Source organism: Mustela putorius, unplaced genomic scaffold (genome assembly GCF_011764305.1).
Source record: "Mustela putorius furo isolate JIRA1106 unplaced genomic scaffold, ASM1176430v1.1 tig00000174_pilon_pilon_pilon, whole genome shotgun sequence".
NCBI lineage: Eukaryota > Metazoa > Chordata > Mammalia > Carnivora > Mustelidae > Mustela > Mustela putorius.
This window is the reverse complement of record NW_025421304.1, coordinates 26,827,206-26,844,878: the sequence shown is the minus strand read 5'-3', so window position 1 is coordinate 26,844,878 and position 17,673 is coordinate 26,827,206. Positions and strand designations below refer to the sequence as shown.

Sequence of the window (17,673 nt, the reverse complement as noted above, 5' to 3'; positions counted from 1 at the left end):
TGCTCAGTTGGGGAATGGACTAAAAGTGGGGAGACCAGGAGGAGGTGAGAGATGAAAGTGACTGGAGCTGGGGAAGAGGTAGTGGGAATGGAGAAAGTACCCCTGGGAGATGTTTGGAGGTTGAACCAGAATGATTTGGAGATGCTGTTAAAGGGGAGAAGTGGGCAGAGGGTAGGAGGCGTCACCGATGACATTCAGGTCAGCTCTGGAGGCAGGCCCTGGGCTTCCCTCCTTGTTTCCTCTCGTGTATACTGCCAGAACCTGGATAACTTCTCATAGTCCCTCCCCCAAAATTGTCCAGGTCTGTCCACAGATGCTGGAGTCTTCTAAAAGGCAAGCGAGCAAGCGAGCGAGCGAGCGCGCGCGAGAGAGAGAGAGAGAGAGAGAGAGAGGAAGAAAGGGAGGGCGGGACAGAGAGAGGGAGGGAGGGAGGCAGGGGAGGGAGAAAGGAAGGGGACAAGTCTTCATTAGTATGTGTTTATGTCCCGCTGCACAGGACAGGGTAAAGAGATGGCCTCGGGCGAGGTAAAAAGAACAGGCCACCCGGCTAAAACCCCCTTGCTCCTTGAGTATGAGCATTCACATGTCCCTAACCATATAAGGGTCTGGGTATGTCTGTGTTTCTGTGATTGACTTTGCATGCTAGTCACCGCAAGGCCATGACTAGCGGTGTTAATTAGCTTAAGGACCGAAGTGGAACATTACTGAAAATTATTCCCCCTGGCTGGTGGTCTACAGAGATGGTGCCCACTTTCTCAGGTTCAGCACTGCCTGTCTCTGCTGGGCAACAGTTTCCTTCAAGTCTTGGGGTGTAAGGCATAGGATCCCTGGAGAAAAGCTACCCTCAAAAATTAAATTCTCGGGGCGCCTGGGTGGCTCAGTGGATTAAGCCTCTGCCTTCGGCTCAGGTCATGATCTCAGGGTCCTGGGATCGAGCCCCGCATCGGGCTCTTTGCTCAGCGGGAGCCTGCTTCTCTCTCTCTCTGCCTACTTGTGATTTCTCTCTCTGTCAAATAAATAAAATCTTTAAAAAAAAAATTAAATTCTCCCTTCTTATTTCTCTGTCAGCAGCTGCTATTTATTCTGGATTTCCTCCCTACCTCTCCCCATTGTTTATACTCCCACTTCCTGGGGGCCAATTAAGAGCAGAACAGACAAATTGTTTATTCCTCAAACTAACATTTTTGTCTTGGAGACCAGCTGGTCCAAGAGTTTCTCCTCCCTTTCCACACTCACTGGCTTCATGAGTGAGCGTGGGGTGGCTGGCCAGCCATAGAGGGAGAAAGGAGGGAGCCAGGTCTGAGCTTGAGCTCGCCAGCTACCCAGGGCAAGGACATACCCCAGGGGACACTCTGCCGTGGGGCTTCCCAGAGAACCCTCCAGCTGCAGCAGTCAGCAGACCCAACCCCAGCACAGTGCCACCGGTTTGCCCTTCACCCCTGCCTGACTACACCAGGTACCATCATCTGCACAATCACTCAGATAGACCCAAGCTGGCAGAGTTTTCCTCACTTCCTTTCTAGGGTTGTTTCTAAGGTCTCCAAATTTAGGTCACTACCCCCGCACAGGTCACTACTGCCACCTGGAAAAGGTTCCAAAGGTGAAACAGCTCCAGAAGGTGCCAAGGTTCACAGTGGAACCTTGAGAGACTGGGGAAGAAGGAGTTTCGGCAGAGACCTTGAGGCCTCTCCGTGGTGGAGCTTCTGGGAGAGGATGAATTCCACTGTTTATATGTGGGATGGGTGTGTGTGTGTGTGTGTGTGTGTGTGTAGGGGGGTGGTTCCTGGAGAAGGCAACTAGGGTGAAGGCCTGAGGCTGGGAATGAGGGTGGGGCCTACAGAGGAAGAACGCAACTCAGCCTAGAGTTTTCTGGAAGAGCTAGAGCCACAGGAGCAAAAAGATAAGACGAAGGTAGCCTCAGAACCCAGATGCCAGGCCTTTCCTTAGGAGCCATATATCTGTCTTCAGTGAAGACCAGGCTTCCACACTGAGGTAGGTGGGACCCTGACCAACAGCCCAGCCTGAAGCTCTGGGAGGAATGTTGCTGGGATGGCGGGGAGGGGTGCTCTGCTGCCCTACAAATGACTTTATTTCCTCCCACTCAAAGAGCTTGCTGAGTTCCTACTCTGTTCAGTAGGCCACCCCGACACCACCACCACCCCACCCCCCACCCCCACCCACCCCCGCCAAGGTTGCTCAGTTCACATCCCAGAAATCTCTTCATTCAGAGGTGTAGCATCTCCTGAGGAGGGAGCTCTTGCCTGAGACTGACTGGGGAAAACAGGGGGAGGGGCGCCCCTGAGAGTTCCCAGTTCAGGCTTGAGTCCCCCAGGGGATGGACAAGTAGGCAAGGAAGTAATGTAGGGGAGAGAGAGGTCAGGGGCAGAGGGCCTCTTCCTGAATGCAAAGTCCTCAAGGTTAACCCCTCATTTCCAGAAACTGTCTCCTCCCAACCCCACCCTCACTGTGGCTCAGCAGCAGGAATCCGAGAAAGCTCAGAGTACTGTGGCCACAGACATTTGCATGTAGCCCTCAGGGTGGCTGGTGCAGGCAGATTGGGGACCAGATGTGGTTGAGAGAGGCTGCTCTCTGGGAGGAGCACCCCAAGCCTTCTCTCCTGGAGAGCAAGGTTAGAGACAGTAGCAGAGCAACCTGGGTTAGTCCCTCGGAGCACTGGAGACGAGGAGAGAAGGAAGAGAGGAGAGGAGTCGCGCAGAGGGTGGTGTCGGGTTGGCTGGGGGCGGGCGGAGCGCACGCTCTGCGCGCCCGGGTCCGAGATCCTACGAGTCTGTTCTCCCCTTGCCAGACCGCGCTGCGGTGGTCCGAGTCGACGTTACGGACTCTATCGCCACTCTCTGTCCTTCGCCACCCCTCAGGCTCTCGACACTGGCCCCCGCCTCTCTGTGCCGCCCTGAGCAGCATGCAGCCCCTGGGCCTCGAGGGTACCCCCGCGATCCGCCGGCGACCTCCGCTATGTCTCCTGCTCCTAGTGCTGCTGCTGCCGCCGCGGCCTATAACCAGTGCCCAGAACACACCGGGAACCTCCAGCTCCCCGACCCCGCCAGCCACTCCCAGCTCCTCCGCCACGCTGGGGGCTTCCAGCGCCCCAAGTCTGCGGGAGCGCGCGCGAGCCCTGATGCGGGACTTCCCTCTCGTGGATGGGTGCGTAGGTGCGGGCGTGAGGGCGGGTGGAAACTGAGCCCACCCCAAAGCGGGGAAGGAATTCTCAGCATGCAGGGCTAGTGAGGAAACTCCCTCACACCACCCCTGGACGCACTCTCCCATCATCCTTGGGTGCCTTTCCCTTCCTCTTTCATTCGGTCCCTGGTGGGAACCCCCAGCGTAGTCCTCAAGGGGTTCTAGTATAGTCTGGTGACAGTGTGGTCTGGAGGGGTCATTCCCTGCACCAACCTTGGCCCAGGTCTTGCTTGATCCCAAAGCCCAAGGAACCCACCCATTTCACCCTAACCGGACCTTGCCTTGCCCTCCCTCTAGCCACAACGACATGCCCCTTGTTCTGAGGCAGTTTTACGGCAACAGACTACAGGATGTCAATCTGCGCAATTTCAGCCATGGCCACACCAGCCTGGACAGGCTTAGAGATGGTCTCGTGGGCGCCCAGGTACCACAGGGACGGACGGAAGGGCTGAGAGGGAGTGTGAGGACCCCAGAGACCACAGGTTAGTCACATGGGAACTCAGTTATAGTAGGGCCTCCCAAAATACCACAACATGGATGCTGGGGCCTGCAGGGGTCACAGTGAATTCGTTTGGTGAGCATCCACAGACCACAGAGCAAGCAATGCATTATAAGTGACCACTTCTGCTCTGTGGGCTGTGAAGGCAAGAAGCCCAGGGAGCTTGAAAGCAACCCCTGCCCAAACCAACCCATGGCCTTCCCCCAGTTCTGGTCAGCCTACGTCCCCTGCCAGACACAGGAACGGGATGCCTTGCGCCTCACCCTGGAGCAGATCGACCTCATCCACCGCATGTGTGCCTCCTATTCTGAGTTGGAGCTTGTGACCTCAGTTCAAGGTAGGCAGATGGGTGGAGAGTGTTAGGTATTTGTCCGAATACCCCAGCCTCTGAAAGTGATCCCTCTGACCTACCTGTCCCCAGCTCTGAACAACACCCGGAAGTTGGCTTGCCTCATTGGTGTGGAGGGTGGCCACTCACTGGACAGTAGCCTTTCCGTCTTGCGTTCCTTCTATGTGCTGGGTGTGCGCTACCTGACATTCACTCACACCTGCAACACACCATGGTGAGCACAGTGTAAATGGTATGCGTCCACTGATGCAGGCATCTGCCCGAGATCACACTGGGGCTCAGACCAAGCTTTACCCCTGGGATCTGGCACTGACCCTGGAGTGGGAGGGGAGCAGGGGTTCCCAGAGCAAGACTGGCTTCCCAGTAGGGACTGCCTTGTGCCAGGCACAGCCCAGCTTGGGTCCCTGCTCTTGCTGCAGGGGGATGCAGGTCTAGAGGATTCAGTGGGCTTTTGTGGCCAAGTCAGGGCCACCATTCAGACTGCCTCCTGGTCATCCTGCAGGGCAGAGAGCTCAGCTAAGGGCATCCATTCCTTCTACAACAATGTCACTGGGCTGACCAGGTTCGGTGAGGTGAGGATCCTAGCTCCATACCCTGCCCCCTGTGAATGTGCATGCCCCACCAGTTCCCTACAGAAAAATTCATGGGCAAGTGCACCCCTGATGCCCTTTCCCCAACCTGTCACTGCAGAAAGTGGTGCTGGAAATGAACCGCTTGGGTATGATGGTCGATTTGTCCCATGTCTCAGACACTGTGGCTCGGAGAGCCTTGGAAGTGTCACGAGCACCTGTGATCTTCTCCCACTCGGCTGCCCGAGGTGTATGCAAGAATGCCAGGAACGTTCCTGATGATATCCTACAGCTTCTGGTGAGAGACTGCCCGGGCCCTCAAACCAAGAGCCCTTGAACCTGAGCCCCTGTTCCCTCAACTTTCCCAAACCCTAGGCTGCCTCACAAACCCACAGTCCATAGCCCCTGAATTCTTGAACTCAGGTGTGGGGGTTCTAAGCAGTAAATACTGCAAGACATTTCCATCCCAGCCAGAGTGGAGTCTCCTCCATTTACACAAACCTTGAGGTGAAGTCTCCTTTGACATCAAACCCAGAGCTGAACACCTTCTTCATGGGAGCCTAGAGGCAGGTGGGTATTTCGGGGGCAAAGCTGAGTGTCCATTTGTCCACCCCTGCAGAAGAAGAATGGTGGCATCGTGATGGTGACTTTGTCAGTGGGGGTGCTGCAATGCAACCCATTAGCCAACGTGTCCACTGTGGCAGGTAAGCCCTGCCTGGGCTCTCTGAAGGGCTCTGATTTGCACCTGAAGCCTTGCAGCGGGGAGGCTCAGTACAGCCCCAGTGGTCTCACTCATTCTTGGCTGCAGGCACAGCTCCTAAAAACTCAATGATGAATGGTATAAAACACCTTGGTGCCATTTGGAACTGAAGACACAGAGTTGGTAACTATGATACTCATGGGCATAAGGGAGGCATTCACACATAGAGCCCAGGTGCCAACCATCTGTGCCTCTGCAGGGGCTCCCAGAGCTTCCTGCCCCTGTCTCTGACCAAGGGACTGGGCAGCCCCGTAAGTCTCTGTGGTCTTTGTCAGTTGTATTCTTTGTCCCCCGTCATTCTCCACACCCATGGAAAGGAGCCACCATGGCTCTCAAGGAGACTGGAGGCAGGGTGATTCTGGATCAGAAGAAGCCCAAATGGGGTCTACTCCAAATCTAAATTCCAGTCTAGAGTCAACTGGCATCAGCCTCGAGTTGGCACACTGGGTGCCAGGCCATGAAGGGACTGGCCTGTGCGGCCTATAGGCTACAAGAAGGGGAATTGGTAGAGTGTGGTCCCCATCCCACCCCTGCCCTGGAAGCCCCACGCTGCTGACTCTCCATCCCCCAGATCACTTTGACTACATCAGGGCAATCATTGGATCCAAGTTCATTGGGATTGGCGGAGATTATGATGGGGTCAGAGGGTAAGTGCTTCCCTATGGCTTGTCTAAGGCTCGCTGTGCTACAGTAGGGCCTTGATAGTCACTGTGCCCACCACACTGTGGTCCTCACAGCTTTAGGCCCACCTTGTCTTTCCCCACACCCAGAGTCTATTTCCTGGGCCTTACTGCTTGTTTGCAACACTTGGCCCCACTCTAGGTCATCATCTGCCCACCCTTAGTGCCAGCAGAGCCATTTTTAAGTTTTATTTAAGTAATCTTTACAACGCAATGTGGGGCTTCAACCCATGACCCCAAGATCAAGAGTCACATGCTCTTCCGACTAAGCCATCCAGGGTGCCATGACCCACTGCTTCTGAGCAGACTCTTAGCAAGTTCTGGTGTGAACTGAGCATTTCCTCTGCCTGCAGCTGGGTCTGTGCCTGCAGGAGGTCAACCCAGTTCTTTTTTTTTTTTTTTTAAAGATTTTATTTATTTATTTGACAGATGGAGATCACAAGTAGGCAGAGAGGCAGGCAGAGAGAGAGGGGGGAAGCAGGCTCCCTTCTGAGCAGAGAGCCCGATGAGGGGCTCAATTCCAGGACCCTGAGATCATGACCTGAGCTGAGGGCAGAGGCTTTAACCCACTGAGCCACCCAGGTGCCCCTCAACCCAGTTCTTAAAAAGCTTCTCTTCTTTTTATAAACGGAGGGAAATTTTGTATTCAGTGAAAGACAAAGATCATTGTGTTTTTTTGTTTTTCTTTTAAATGGGGCTTGAACTCATGACTCTGAGATCAAGATCTGAGCTGAGATCAAGAGTGGGATGCTTAACTGAGTGAGCCACCCAGATGCTCCAACATAGATCTTAATAGTACAATTCAATGAGTTTTTATGACGACTCAAAGTGGTTAGGAGCTTCCTTCTGCAGTATAATGAGCAGAGCAGGTCTGATTCACTTACCCTCTTCAGGTCTCCCTTTCCCATATCTGACCAAAGCTAGGGGTCAGTAGACCTGGACACAGAGGGCTGTGGTTCTGAGTCATGAACAGGGAACAGGGCCGAGGTTCCACAGCTGGCTGGCTCGCGGCCACTCAGGTTCCCTCAGGGGCTGGAGGACGTGTCCATGTACCCGGTTCTGATAGAGGAGTTGCTGAGTCGCGGCTGGAGTGAGGAAGAGCTCCAGGGTGTCCTTCGCGGAAATCTGCTGCGGGTCTTCAGACAGGTGGAGCAGGTATGCTGCTGGGCTGGGCAAAAGAGTAGCACAGGGGTGTGAGCAAGTGTGTTGGAGCTGCTATGGGAGCTGCTGACCATGGACTCCTACCTCCAGGTACGGGAGGCAAGCAAGGGGCAAAGCCCGCTGGAGGATGAGATCCCGGATGAGCAGCTGGGCAGCTCTTGCCGCTCTGTTCTCTCACGTCTGCACCAGACACGGTACCTGGCTCCAGACCAGAAACTAACTGAGCCTTCAGAGCATTGGACACCTAAGTGGTCACCTAGACAATCATTGTCAAGATCTCCCCCCAGAATGGCTCCAGGCCTCACAGTTACTGCTGCCTGTTTAGTCCTCATTCTGTGGTTCTGGTGACCCAGTTAATCCTACCAGATGTTACTACGGCAGCTACAGACACTGCACAATGTTCCCGCCATCATGCAGGCACAAACATTTCCTGAAAATAAATGTTTTACACATGGAACCAGGCATGAGTATCCTTCTCTGGGCGGGGAGGGTTGGATGGTGGCACAGGATCCCAGTTCTGGTGGTTGGTGGGGATCCTGCAGTCAACTACCAGTTACTCAGGTAAGACCTGAGTCTCACTAGCATGACCCAAGAAGACCCCAGTGGTTGGGCTCAGCACTGGAAGAAGACAGTGGATGACACATGCTCCAGCTTTGGGAGAATGGATCTTCCTCTGGGTTGCCTCTCAATAGCTCACTCAGTCCACATCCTGACCCACAGCCTGGGGATCTTTTCTTTTCTTTTCTTTTTCTTTTTTGTTTAAGTTTTTTTTTTTTAATTTATTTGAAAGAGATAGAAAGCACACAAGCAGGAGGAGTGGCAGGCAGAGAGAGGGAGAAGGAGAAGCAGACTTCCCAGTGAGCAGGGAGTCCGATGTGGGGCTCAATCCCAGGACCCTGGGATTGTGACCTGAACTAAAGGCAGACACTTAACGACTGAGCTACCCAGGTGCCCCACAACCTGGGGATCTTGAAGGGAACTCCGGTTCGGATTCCCAAGAAGGGAACCTGCCTGGATCACAAATAATCTTTGTTCCTATTTGGACAGAGCCCAAAACACCAGGCTACATGATGGGCCACGGACCTTCCCTGGATGTGGACCCACCCCCTCCCATGTCCCTCAGGGACTTCCTCTCTGAGAAGCACAAGCTACTTAGAAAACCACACTATCTTATTCCCAGGCCATTAATGATAATAGCAACTGCATTAATAATAGTCAAAATTAATAGTTAATGCTAATAATGACAGCTAATAATAATAAATATGATAATAATGACTAATAAAAATAATAGTTAATACTAATAGTCTATGCATACCCCATGAATGAGTAATTTCACCCCAGGTATATATCCAACAGGAATGCATATATAGGTTTTCCAAAAGGCATATTAAATAATATTTAAAGCAGCACTTTTCATAATAACCCCAAATGGTATAGTTCAAAGCCTGGGTGGCTCAGTCAGTTGAACATCAAACTCTCAGTTTTGCTTACTGGAATTTTATGCAAATTTAGACATGGCCTTAAAAAAATTTTTTTAACTGTACCAGTCACAGTGGCATCCTATAAAAGAAGTTTCATAGGCTACAGTTATTTAGAAATTATTTAAGATCCTCACTTGGTCAAGAGAAATTGCCAGACATTCAATCTCTCAATAGTAAATGAGCTAAACCAAGGGGGAGATTTTGAAAATATTATTTATGAGATGTTCATTGTCACATACTATCAGGGAAATGCAAATGAAAACCACAATTAGGTATCCCCTCACAGCTGTCAGAATGGCTAAAACCAACAACACAAGAAACAACACATGTTGGCAAGACTGTGGGAAAAAAGGAACACTTGTACGCTGTTGGTAGGAATGTAAGCTGGTACAGCCATTGTGGAAAATAGGATGGCGGTTCCTCAAAAAGCTAAAAATAGAACTACCCTACAGAGCCAGCAATGGCACTACTGGGTATTTACCCAAAGAATACAAATACACTAATTCAAAGGGATAAATGCACCCCTGTGGTTATAGCAGCATTATTTACAATAACCAAATTATGGAAGCAATGGGCCACCTGGGTGGCTCAGTGGGTTAAGCCTCTGCCTTTGGCTCAGGTCATAATCTCAGGGTCCTGGGATCAAGCCCCACATCGGGCTCTCTGCTCAGCAGAGAGCCTGCTTCCACCTCTCTCTCTGCCTGCTGCTCTGATTACTTCTGATCTCTCTCTCTGTCAAATAAATAAGTAAAATCTTTAAAAAATTATGGAAGCAGGCCAAGTGTCCAATGAATGATGAATGGGTAAAGAAGATGAGGCATATATATATGCATACAAACACACAATGGAGTATTATTCAGCTATAAAGAAAAACTTATGGTGCCTGGGTGGCTCAGTGGGTTAAGCCTCTGCCTTCAGCTCAGGTCATGGTCTCAGGGTCCTGGGATCAAGCCCCTCTTTGGGTTCTCTGCTCAGCAGGGAGCCTTCTTCCCTCTCTCTCTCTGCCTGCCTCTCTGCCTACTTGTGATCTCTCTCTCTCTCTCTGTCTGTCAAATAAATAAGTAAATAAATAAATAGATCTTTTTTTTTTTAAATGTAATTTTGCCATTTGCAATGACATGGAATGGAGCTAGAGAGTATAATGCCAAGCAAATAAATCAGTCAGAGAAAGACAAATACCGTATGATTTCAGTCATGTGGAATTTAAGAAACAAAACAAAGGAAAAAAAGAGAGAGAAAGAGAGACAAATCAAGAAACAGACTCTTTTTTTTTTTTAAAGATTTTATTTATTTATTTGACAGAGATCACAAGTAGGCAGAGAGGCAGGCAGAGGTGGGGGGCAGGCTCCCTGCTGAGCAGAGAACCCAATGTGGGGCTTGATCCCAGGACCCTGAGATCATGACCAGAGCCGAAAGCAGAGGCTTTAACCCACTGAGCCACCTAGGCGCCCCAAGAAACAGACTCTTAACTGTAGAAAACAAACTGATGGTTATCAGAGACGAGTGGGTGGGGGGATGGGTGAAACAGGTGATGGGGATTAAGGAGCGCACTTGTTGAACCCCGGGTGATGTATGGAATTGCTGAAACCAATATAATATTGTGCACCTGAAACTAATATAATGCTGTATGTTAACTAACAAGAATTAAAATAAAAACATACAAAGCCCCCCCCCCAAAAAAGAGGAAAATTTTATTCATGAGCTTGCCTCCATTAAAGCCAATTAAGTAAAATTATAATAAATTCTGGTTTGGGTATGAATAAAATAATGTGTGAGTTAATACACCTACTTTTCAGTTCTTTAATATTTTTCAACTATTTTAGTGTTCTAGAGAAGTTCATCTTTGAAAATGTATATCGGAACACGTGTTTTCCTTTTCCCTCAGGCTCCAAATGGGCTGCAGTTTGCGATATTACTCAGAAAGTTCTAATAGTGCTTTCTCTTCATTTTGCCTGTTCACTCCCTTCTTGACTCTTTTGGGTACACTGAGTAGCCCCGTGAGATTACCTTAATCCTTTTACAGATCCTTCCAAGCAAAGCTGATCCAGCTCAGGGCCCATTTAGGAAAAAATGGGAAGAGGTGGTAGGAAATAGAAGCTTATGGGAGGGCCCTGTGCTGCTGGGGGGCAGACCTCTTGAGGACAGGACCTTGCTCAGCAGTGCAGGTGTTCTAAACATGAGGGGCTGCTCTATGACAGCCTGCAGCTAACTGTCACTGCTGGAACAGAAAAAAACTGCCTTTCAGTTTCCTCTGTAGCCCCTCTTGGCAGAATGCCAGGAAGCCAGCAAGGGGGCTGGAAAATATGGTTTTAGGAGTTTGAGCCCCAGCATCACAGAGCAGAGCACACAAGACTGCATCTGGAGTTGAGACAATCGCTTAATAACCAGAGGTGCTGGGGCGCCTGGGTGGCTCAGTGGGTTAAGCCACTGCCTTCGGCTCAGGTCATGATCTCAGGGTCCTGGGATCGAGTCCTGCATCGGGCTCTCTGCTCAGCAGGGAGCCTGCTTCCTTCTCTCTCTCTCTCTCTCTCTCTCTGCCTGCCTCTCAGTGTACTTGTAATTTCTCTCTGTCAAATAAATAAATAAAATCTTTAAAAAAAAAAAAATAACCAGAGGTGCTGTAGGCCTGCGGTGGGTTCCCTCATTCATTCTCCCGGCGCGTACTTTTGTGTTCTAACTCAAAACTAAGTGTTCATCAGGGTCCCCCTTACTTTGGTGATTCTTCAGACCACAACACCCCTGTGGAAGAGAAGCCCAAAACTCGGGCTCATCTCTGGGTTTCCACCCTCGCTGGATCCTCATCAAGTAATTTTTAAAGTGTCTTATTTAACTCTCTGTTGTCTTCAAGAAGATCCTTTTTATATTTTTCCCAACTTTTCCAATCATTATCAGGAAGAGTATAACTCTGATTTACTTAGTAAACCAAAACCAGACATTTGAAATGGTGTTTATGTATTAATTTGAAGACATTAAAAATTAATTATAAACATTATGCCCTCTCTTTTCACCTAAGACTATCATAGGAAATAGCTGTATGTACAATACTTCTGAACTTTTTAAAAATATATTCATTTGTTTTTGAGAGAGACAGAGAGAGCAGAGCGGGAGGGACAGAGGGAGAAGGAGAGAGAATCTCAAGCAGACTCCTTACTGAGTGTGCAGCCCGACGCAGGGCTCCGTTTCATGAACCTGAGATCATAACATGAGCTGAAACCAAGAGTCAGATGCTTAACTGACTGAGCCACCCAAGCACCCCAGTACTTCTGAACTTTCAATAAACTATTAGCAAATTCATCATTCATTGTCATTTATATCACTTAAATGAAGACCTCCTGTAGCAAGACAGCTTGGTATATGAGAGACCAGAATGAACATTCTCCCTCCCTTCTGTCTCTCTCATTCCTGAGAGAGCCAAAGCTGGAGGCAGCAGGGTCAGATTTAGTCCTTAACCCCCAGGCATGAGTAGGGAGCAGGACAGGAGGTAGGGGTGATCAGAGGTAAAGGCCCTTCTCCTGGTGCCCAGAAGGGGAGGCCCAATTATCAGGGAGCTCAGATGGGAGAATAGGTGACAGGTCCAGTTACAGAAAGGAAATGAATCAGATTTTAGTCTGCACTATAGGCCCCTCTCAGACTGTAGGACCTGGTACAGACCCAGGAGGCCCAGATGCCACCCAAATGCAGTTCTAGATCAGTTCCCAGTGCATCTGCGTTTTTTCTGCAGAAAACAATGAATTACACTGTCCAGGCCTCTGGCCATCCTGGAAACAACCTTGTCTTGAAGGAGGATTTCTTCCCACATGAAATCATGTGTCAGACCAAGCCCCCTCATACCCTTAAGCAAGAATTCTTGTCCCACTATTCTATGCCTTTGAGGACCTTCCAGCTCCTCCCTTACAGACAGCTATCCTGTCCAAACCAGACTTTTGCCGGGGCTATTGTCCAATCTGGGATGCCCTCTCCAACCCCTGCCAATACAGACCCCATCCTTCCAAGACTCAGCTGCTGTGGTGCCTCCACTAATCTCTTATTAACCTGGCCAGCCTTCACCAGCACCACCCATCCCTCAGCCAGGAGGACCATATTACCAAAAAGAAAAAATGTGACATAAATTGGCCAGGGAGTAGCTTTGCCAAGATGGCTACAAATAACTAATGTTTAGTATCTAGAGTCTTTTCTTGTGCATGTATTAGCACATAACAGAAGCAAATTTCAATACTAGATACTAAAACAAAATGGTCCCATTATATTATTGTTATATTTCATTTTTATTAAAAATACATAGAATCTTTTTTCTCTCAGTCAAGAAGTACAGATCCAATTTACTCTTTTTCATGGAATGTTTGACCTATTGCAGGGTGGGGCACATTCCTGAAACTAAAACCCCACATGGATCTGCGACCTGTCCGGCTAGGGGTGAGATTGGGAAGACCGCTGCCCCCCACCCCCGTCCCTGGTCTCGGAGCTGTCGGTCCCTGGGTCCCCGGAGCCAGGAAAACAGTAGGTGCAGGGGTCAGATCCAGGAGCAGGGGGCGCTGCAGAGACTGATCCGGGCCGCTGGGGCGCCCTCCGAGCTGGGGGTGGAAGTCTGTGTCGCCCCCTGTGGCCACTATGCGAGGCGGCGGCGTCGTCCCCTGTCGGTGGAAGCGTTCTGACGCCCGCCCGCTTCCTCACTAGGCCACGCCGCTGGGTCACCTTACTAGACGGTCGGTCGGGACCCCATCGCCGCGCTCTACCCCTCGCCGCCCCTCCTCTCGACACCGGCCCCTGCCTACCCGTCCCACCCTGCGCAGCATGCAGCCCCTGGGCCTCGAGGGTACCCCCGCGCTCGGCAAGCGACTTTTGCTGCGTCTCCTGCTCCTGCTATCTCTGCTGCAGTGGCGGGTAACCCACGCCCAGACCACGCCGGGAATCCCCGGAGCTCCAACCACACCAGCAGCCCCCAGCTCCTGGGCCATGCCGGCCTCTGCCAGCTCCCCGACCCCAGCGGTCACCCCCAGCTCCCGGACCACGCCGGCCACCTCCAGCACTCCAAGAATGCGGGAACGCGCCCGGGCCCTGATGCGGGTCTTCCCTCTCGTGGACGGGTGCGTAGGTGCCGTCGTTGGGGGCGGATGGAGACCGAGCCCAAAGCTGGGGAAGAGGTTCTCAGCATGTAGGGCTAGTGAGGAAGCTCCCTCATAGCATCCCGTGGATGCACTCTCTCCTCCATCACCCAGGCCCTCTCCCTCCATTACCTCCCCCGCCCCGTCCTGGTGTACACCCCCCCCACCCCCACTCCCCCGTACTCCCTCAGCTGCACCTCAGGAATCCTTCCATATTGCCGCTGTGATACGGAGAAGTGGACCAGGACAGAACAGGCCCAGGTGTGTCAACATGTCCTGCCTGACCTGGAGGTCATATCTTCAACTCTAACCTTGTCTTGATATCCCCAGCCACAACCATTTGCCCCAGCTCCTGAGACAGCTTTTCCAGAACAGACTACAAGATGTTAACCTGCGAAATTTCAGTCGTGGCCAGACCAGCTTGGACAAGCTTAAGGAAGGCCTCGTGGCTGCCCAGGTACCACAGGGATACACAGGGTGCTACAGCATGGCTGAAGGGGAATGCTGGGGCCACAGAAACCTGGATAGGCAGACCGCTGGGTGATTAGAATCATAGGACACACAGTGTGTCATCATGTGGCTGCCGGGAACACTGGAGGCCAAGGCAGGCCAGCCACATGGGTCCCCAGGCTCTGTGGAGATACACAGAAAGTGACTCAAAGATCTCTGGTGAGTGTGGGGGCTGCTAGAAACAAAAAGACATAGTGGATTGGCCTCAGGGCATTCACACAACACAGGGACAAACAGCAGACAATGGTGTTCCACGGTCCACAGTCTGACTGCTGGCAACAAGCTTCACAGTCATCAGGATACCACAGGGTCATGCAGTATTTCATTCTGGGCCACTGACCCAAAAAAGTAGCTTGGGGGCTGAGGAAGAGTGGCAGGCCAAGGACTTCGGAGGCCACCCTAATCTCACTCCAGACCCTCGGGGCCTACCTCTAGTTCTGGTCAGCCTACGCCCCCTGCCAGACCCAGGACCAGGATGCCCTGCGCCTCACCCTGGAGCAGATTGACCTCATTCGTCGCCTGTGCGCCTCCTACTCTGAACTGGAACTAGTGACGTCAGCCGAAGGTGGGCTGGCAAATGGGGTGCAGTTGGGAGCTCCCTCTGGTGGTTCTGGTGCTGACCACTGGATTATCCATCCTCTCCCAGGTCTGAACAGCACTGGAAAGCTGGCCTGCCTCATTGGTGTGGAGGGCGGTCACTCACTGGACAGCAGCCTGTCGGTGCTGCGTGCTTTCTACCTGCTGGGAGTGCGCTACCTGGCACTCACCTTCACCTGCAGCACGCCCTGGTAAGCGCAGCACCCAGCCAGGGTGAGCTGGCACACGGCGTGGTGGGGAAATGTCCAAAGAGGTGAGGACACAGGAGTCCACCCCAGCAGGCCCCTCACACTCCCAGAAAGCAGCTAGCCCAGGTCCTTACTCTGTTCTGGATGGATGGACAAATGGAGGAACTGCAGAGCCCTCAGGCGCTGTTGCCCGTGATGTGTGGCCTTTGACAAACTGCCCTCTTCTGGCTCTCCTGCAGGGCAGAAAGTTCCACCAAGTTTAAACACCACTTCTACACCAACGTCAGTGGGTTGACAAGCTTCGGTGAGGTGAGGACTCCTGTTCTATACCCTACCCCACCTGTTCCCTACAAACAGAGAATATGCTCGTATGTGCGTCCTTGACATCTCCCCACCTCAAAAATAAAATTAAAAAAAAAAAAACTGTCTCTGCAGAAGGTGATAGTGGAAATGAACCGCCTGGGCATGATGGTGGATTTGTCCTATGCATCAGACACTTTGGTACGACAAGCCCTGAAGGTGTCGAAGGCTCCCGTGATCTTCTCCCACTCAGCTGCCCGGGCCGTGTGCAACAGTGTGCTGAATGTTCCCGATGACATCCTGCAACTTCTGGTGAGTAGCTACCTCAGCTCAAACCCAGAGGTAGGCCTGCTTCATACAAATGTTCTTGACCTTAAGCGGAGCTACTAGCACAGGCACCATCCTTGGATCCAAGGCTGGTTAACCACCCCCATCTCTGAAAGTCAAAGCCAAATCAGCTTCACTCAGGGACCCAGAGGTGAAGCCTCTTCCAGCCCCTGAAGCTAGGACCAAGCACTGTCCTACCAGGGTCCCCAGGGCCCAGGGCAGGCCATCAGGTCAGAAGAGCCAAACTGAGTGTCCGGTTTGTTTATTCCTATAGAAGAAGAATGGTGGCATTGTGATGGTGACGCTGTCCATGGGGGTGCTTCAGTGTAACCTGTTTGCTAATGTGTCCACTGTGGCAGGTGAGCCTCACGTCCACTTATGCCCTTCTAGCTTGAGCCTATGACCATGGGGGGCCCTTGGGACAGCTCCAGCAGTTCAGCATGGCTGTTGGGCAACAGGCAGACCTCTGACAACCCAGGGGAGCAGACACAGCTCTTCACTGCTACCCAGATCTGGGGCCACAATCAGTGCTGGCGTGTTTGGGAGAAGCAACTGCCTCTGTCTCTGAATCTCTTTGCTCTCCCCTCTCTGGATAGGACAGGCAGGCTCTCAAGGAGCCCAGAGGCAGGGTGGCTCCCAGGCAGAAAAAATTCTAAAGGTGCAGCTCTGAAGTCCACTGTTCATCCTCGAGCCACTTCAGAACTCACAACTGGCCCGGGGCTCCATGAAGTCAGCTGCCATGGTGGGGAGCGCTGTGGGCAGGAGAACTGACCAGGGCTGAGCTTCCCCAGACCAGGGCTAGCTCCAGCCTATGCTGCCCACCACTATCCCCTACCCCATAGATCACTTTGACCACATCAGAGAAGTCATTGGATCAGAGTTCATCGGGATTGGCGGAAATTATGATGGGTCTGGTCGGTGAGTGTTTCCCTGGGGTTTGTCCCGGGCAAGACAACAGGGAGTCCTTTAGTCTCTGTTCCCATGCCATGGTCCTCCCATCCTTCAGACCTTGTCTATAGGCTCTGGTTTCCTAGCTCCCCTGGTATTTCTACACTACCAGGGCCTGTTTCCTGGACTGTCCCTGCCCCTCCTGTGGCCTGGTGGACCCACTCCCACTCCAGATCATCGCATTCATTAAGTACCCTCCTTTGCCCAGCACATGCTCCACTCCCAGCCCAGCAGATCTGTTTTGGGCCAGTCATCTGCTCAGGGCATAAGCCACAGCTCAATCTCCAGGGAGCTCCCAAAGCGACATTCAGTAGCCTGGAGGACATGACCTTCAGTTTTGCATCTGTGATTGGGGCTGGTGGGATGGTGGGCCCTAGACCAGGATCAGGGCTGAGGTTCCAGAGCTGGCTGACTCACCCGCCACACAGATTCCCTCGGGGGCTGGAGGACGTGTCCACATACCCAGTATTAATAGAGGAGTTGCTGATTCGCGGCTGGAGTGAGGAAGAGCTTCAGGGTGTCCTTCGTGGAAACCTGCTGCGGGTCTTCAGACAGGTAGAAAAGGTATGCGGGGCTGGGCAAAAGGAAGTTGCAGTGATTTGAGTAGATGAGGAGGAGTGCTATGGAAGCCACTAACTGCTGACTCCCACCCCCAGGTCAGAGAACAGAACAGTGGGCAGAACCCTGTGGATGATGAGTTTCCAAACAGGCAAGTGGTCAGGTCTTGCCACTCCCACCTCCTGTCTCAGCCTCAGAGTGGACACGTGGCCACACGCCTGGAGGTGACCAAGTGGCCAACCAGTCAGGTCCTCCAGAGGCCCTCAAAAGCCTCCCCATACTTTGTTCTAGGTCCCGTGGCTGCTGCCACATTCTCAGTCCTCACCCTGTATCTCTGGTGACCTGGCCATTTCCCCCTGAGGCCACTGGGGCAAAGTCTCACAAAGTGCCCCTCCTGCTCATCCAGACACAAGTATATGCTGAGAATAAACATTTTTGAGTATGGA

The 17,673-nt window shown here is 52.0% G+C and overlaps 2 protein-coding genes across 4 annotated transcripts; both read left to right on the top strand.

The window, feature by feature from the left end:
* Positions 1 to 1,835: 1,835 nt before the first annotated feature.
* Positions 1,836 to 7,673, top strand: LOC101673040 (dipeptidase 2). 3 transcript variants are annotated; one of them, XM_045076206.1, is made up of 11 exons: positions 1,836 to 1,992; positions 2,877 to 3,162; positions 3,496 to 3,622; positions 3,932 to 4,034; positions 4,119 to 4,260; positions 4,549 to 4,618; positions 4,737 to 4,913; positions 5,235 to 5,319; positions 5,947 to 6,022; positions 7,075 to 7,210; positions 7,307 to 7,673. In XM_045076206.1, the coding sequence occupies exons 2-11, from the start codon at positions 2,921 to 2,923 to the stop codon at positions 7,562 to 7,564; spliced, it is 1,416 nt and encodes a 471-aa protein (XP_044932141.1). In that variant the 5' UTR covers positions 1,836 to 1,992; positions 2,877 to 2,920; the 3' UTR covers positions 7,565 to 7,673. The 3 variants fall into 3 exon arrangements, with proteins under 3 accessions (XP_044932141.1, XP_004744544.1, XP_044932140.1); XM_004744487.3 differs by having other exon boundaries at positions 3,905 to 4,034; XM_045076205.1 differs by having other exon boundaries at positions 2,807 to 3,162; positions 3,905 to 4,034.
* A 5,604-nt stretch (positions 7,674 to 13,277) lies between these two features.
* DPEP3 (dipeptidase 3) lies at positions 13,278 to 17,673 on the top strand. Its single transcript, XM_004744471.3, has 10 exons — positions 13,278 to 13,781; positions 14,130 to 14,256; positions 14,745 to 14,874; positions 14,956 to 15,097; positions 15,334 to 15,403; positions 15,530 to 15,706; positions 15,996 to 16,080; positions 16,564 to 16,639; positions 17,098 to 17,233; positions 17,326 to 17,673. Exons 1-10 carry the CDS (start codon positions 13,489 to 13,491, stop codon positions 17,566 to 17,568), a joined length of 1,479 nt encoding a protein of 492 aa, XP_004744528.3. The 5' UTR covers positions 13,278 to 13,488; the 3' UTR covers positions 17,569 to 17,673.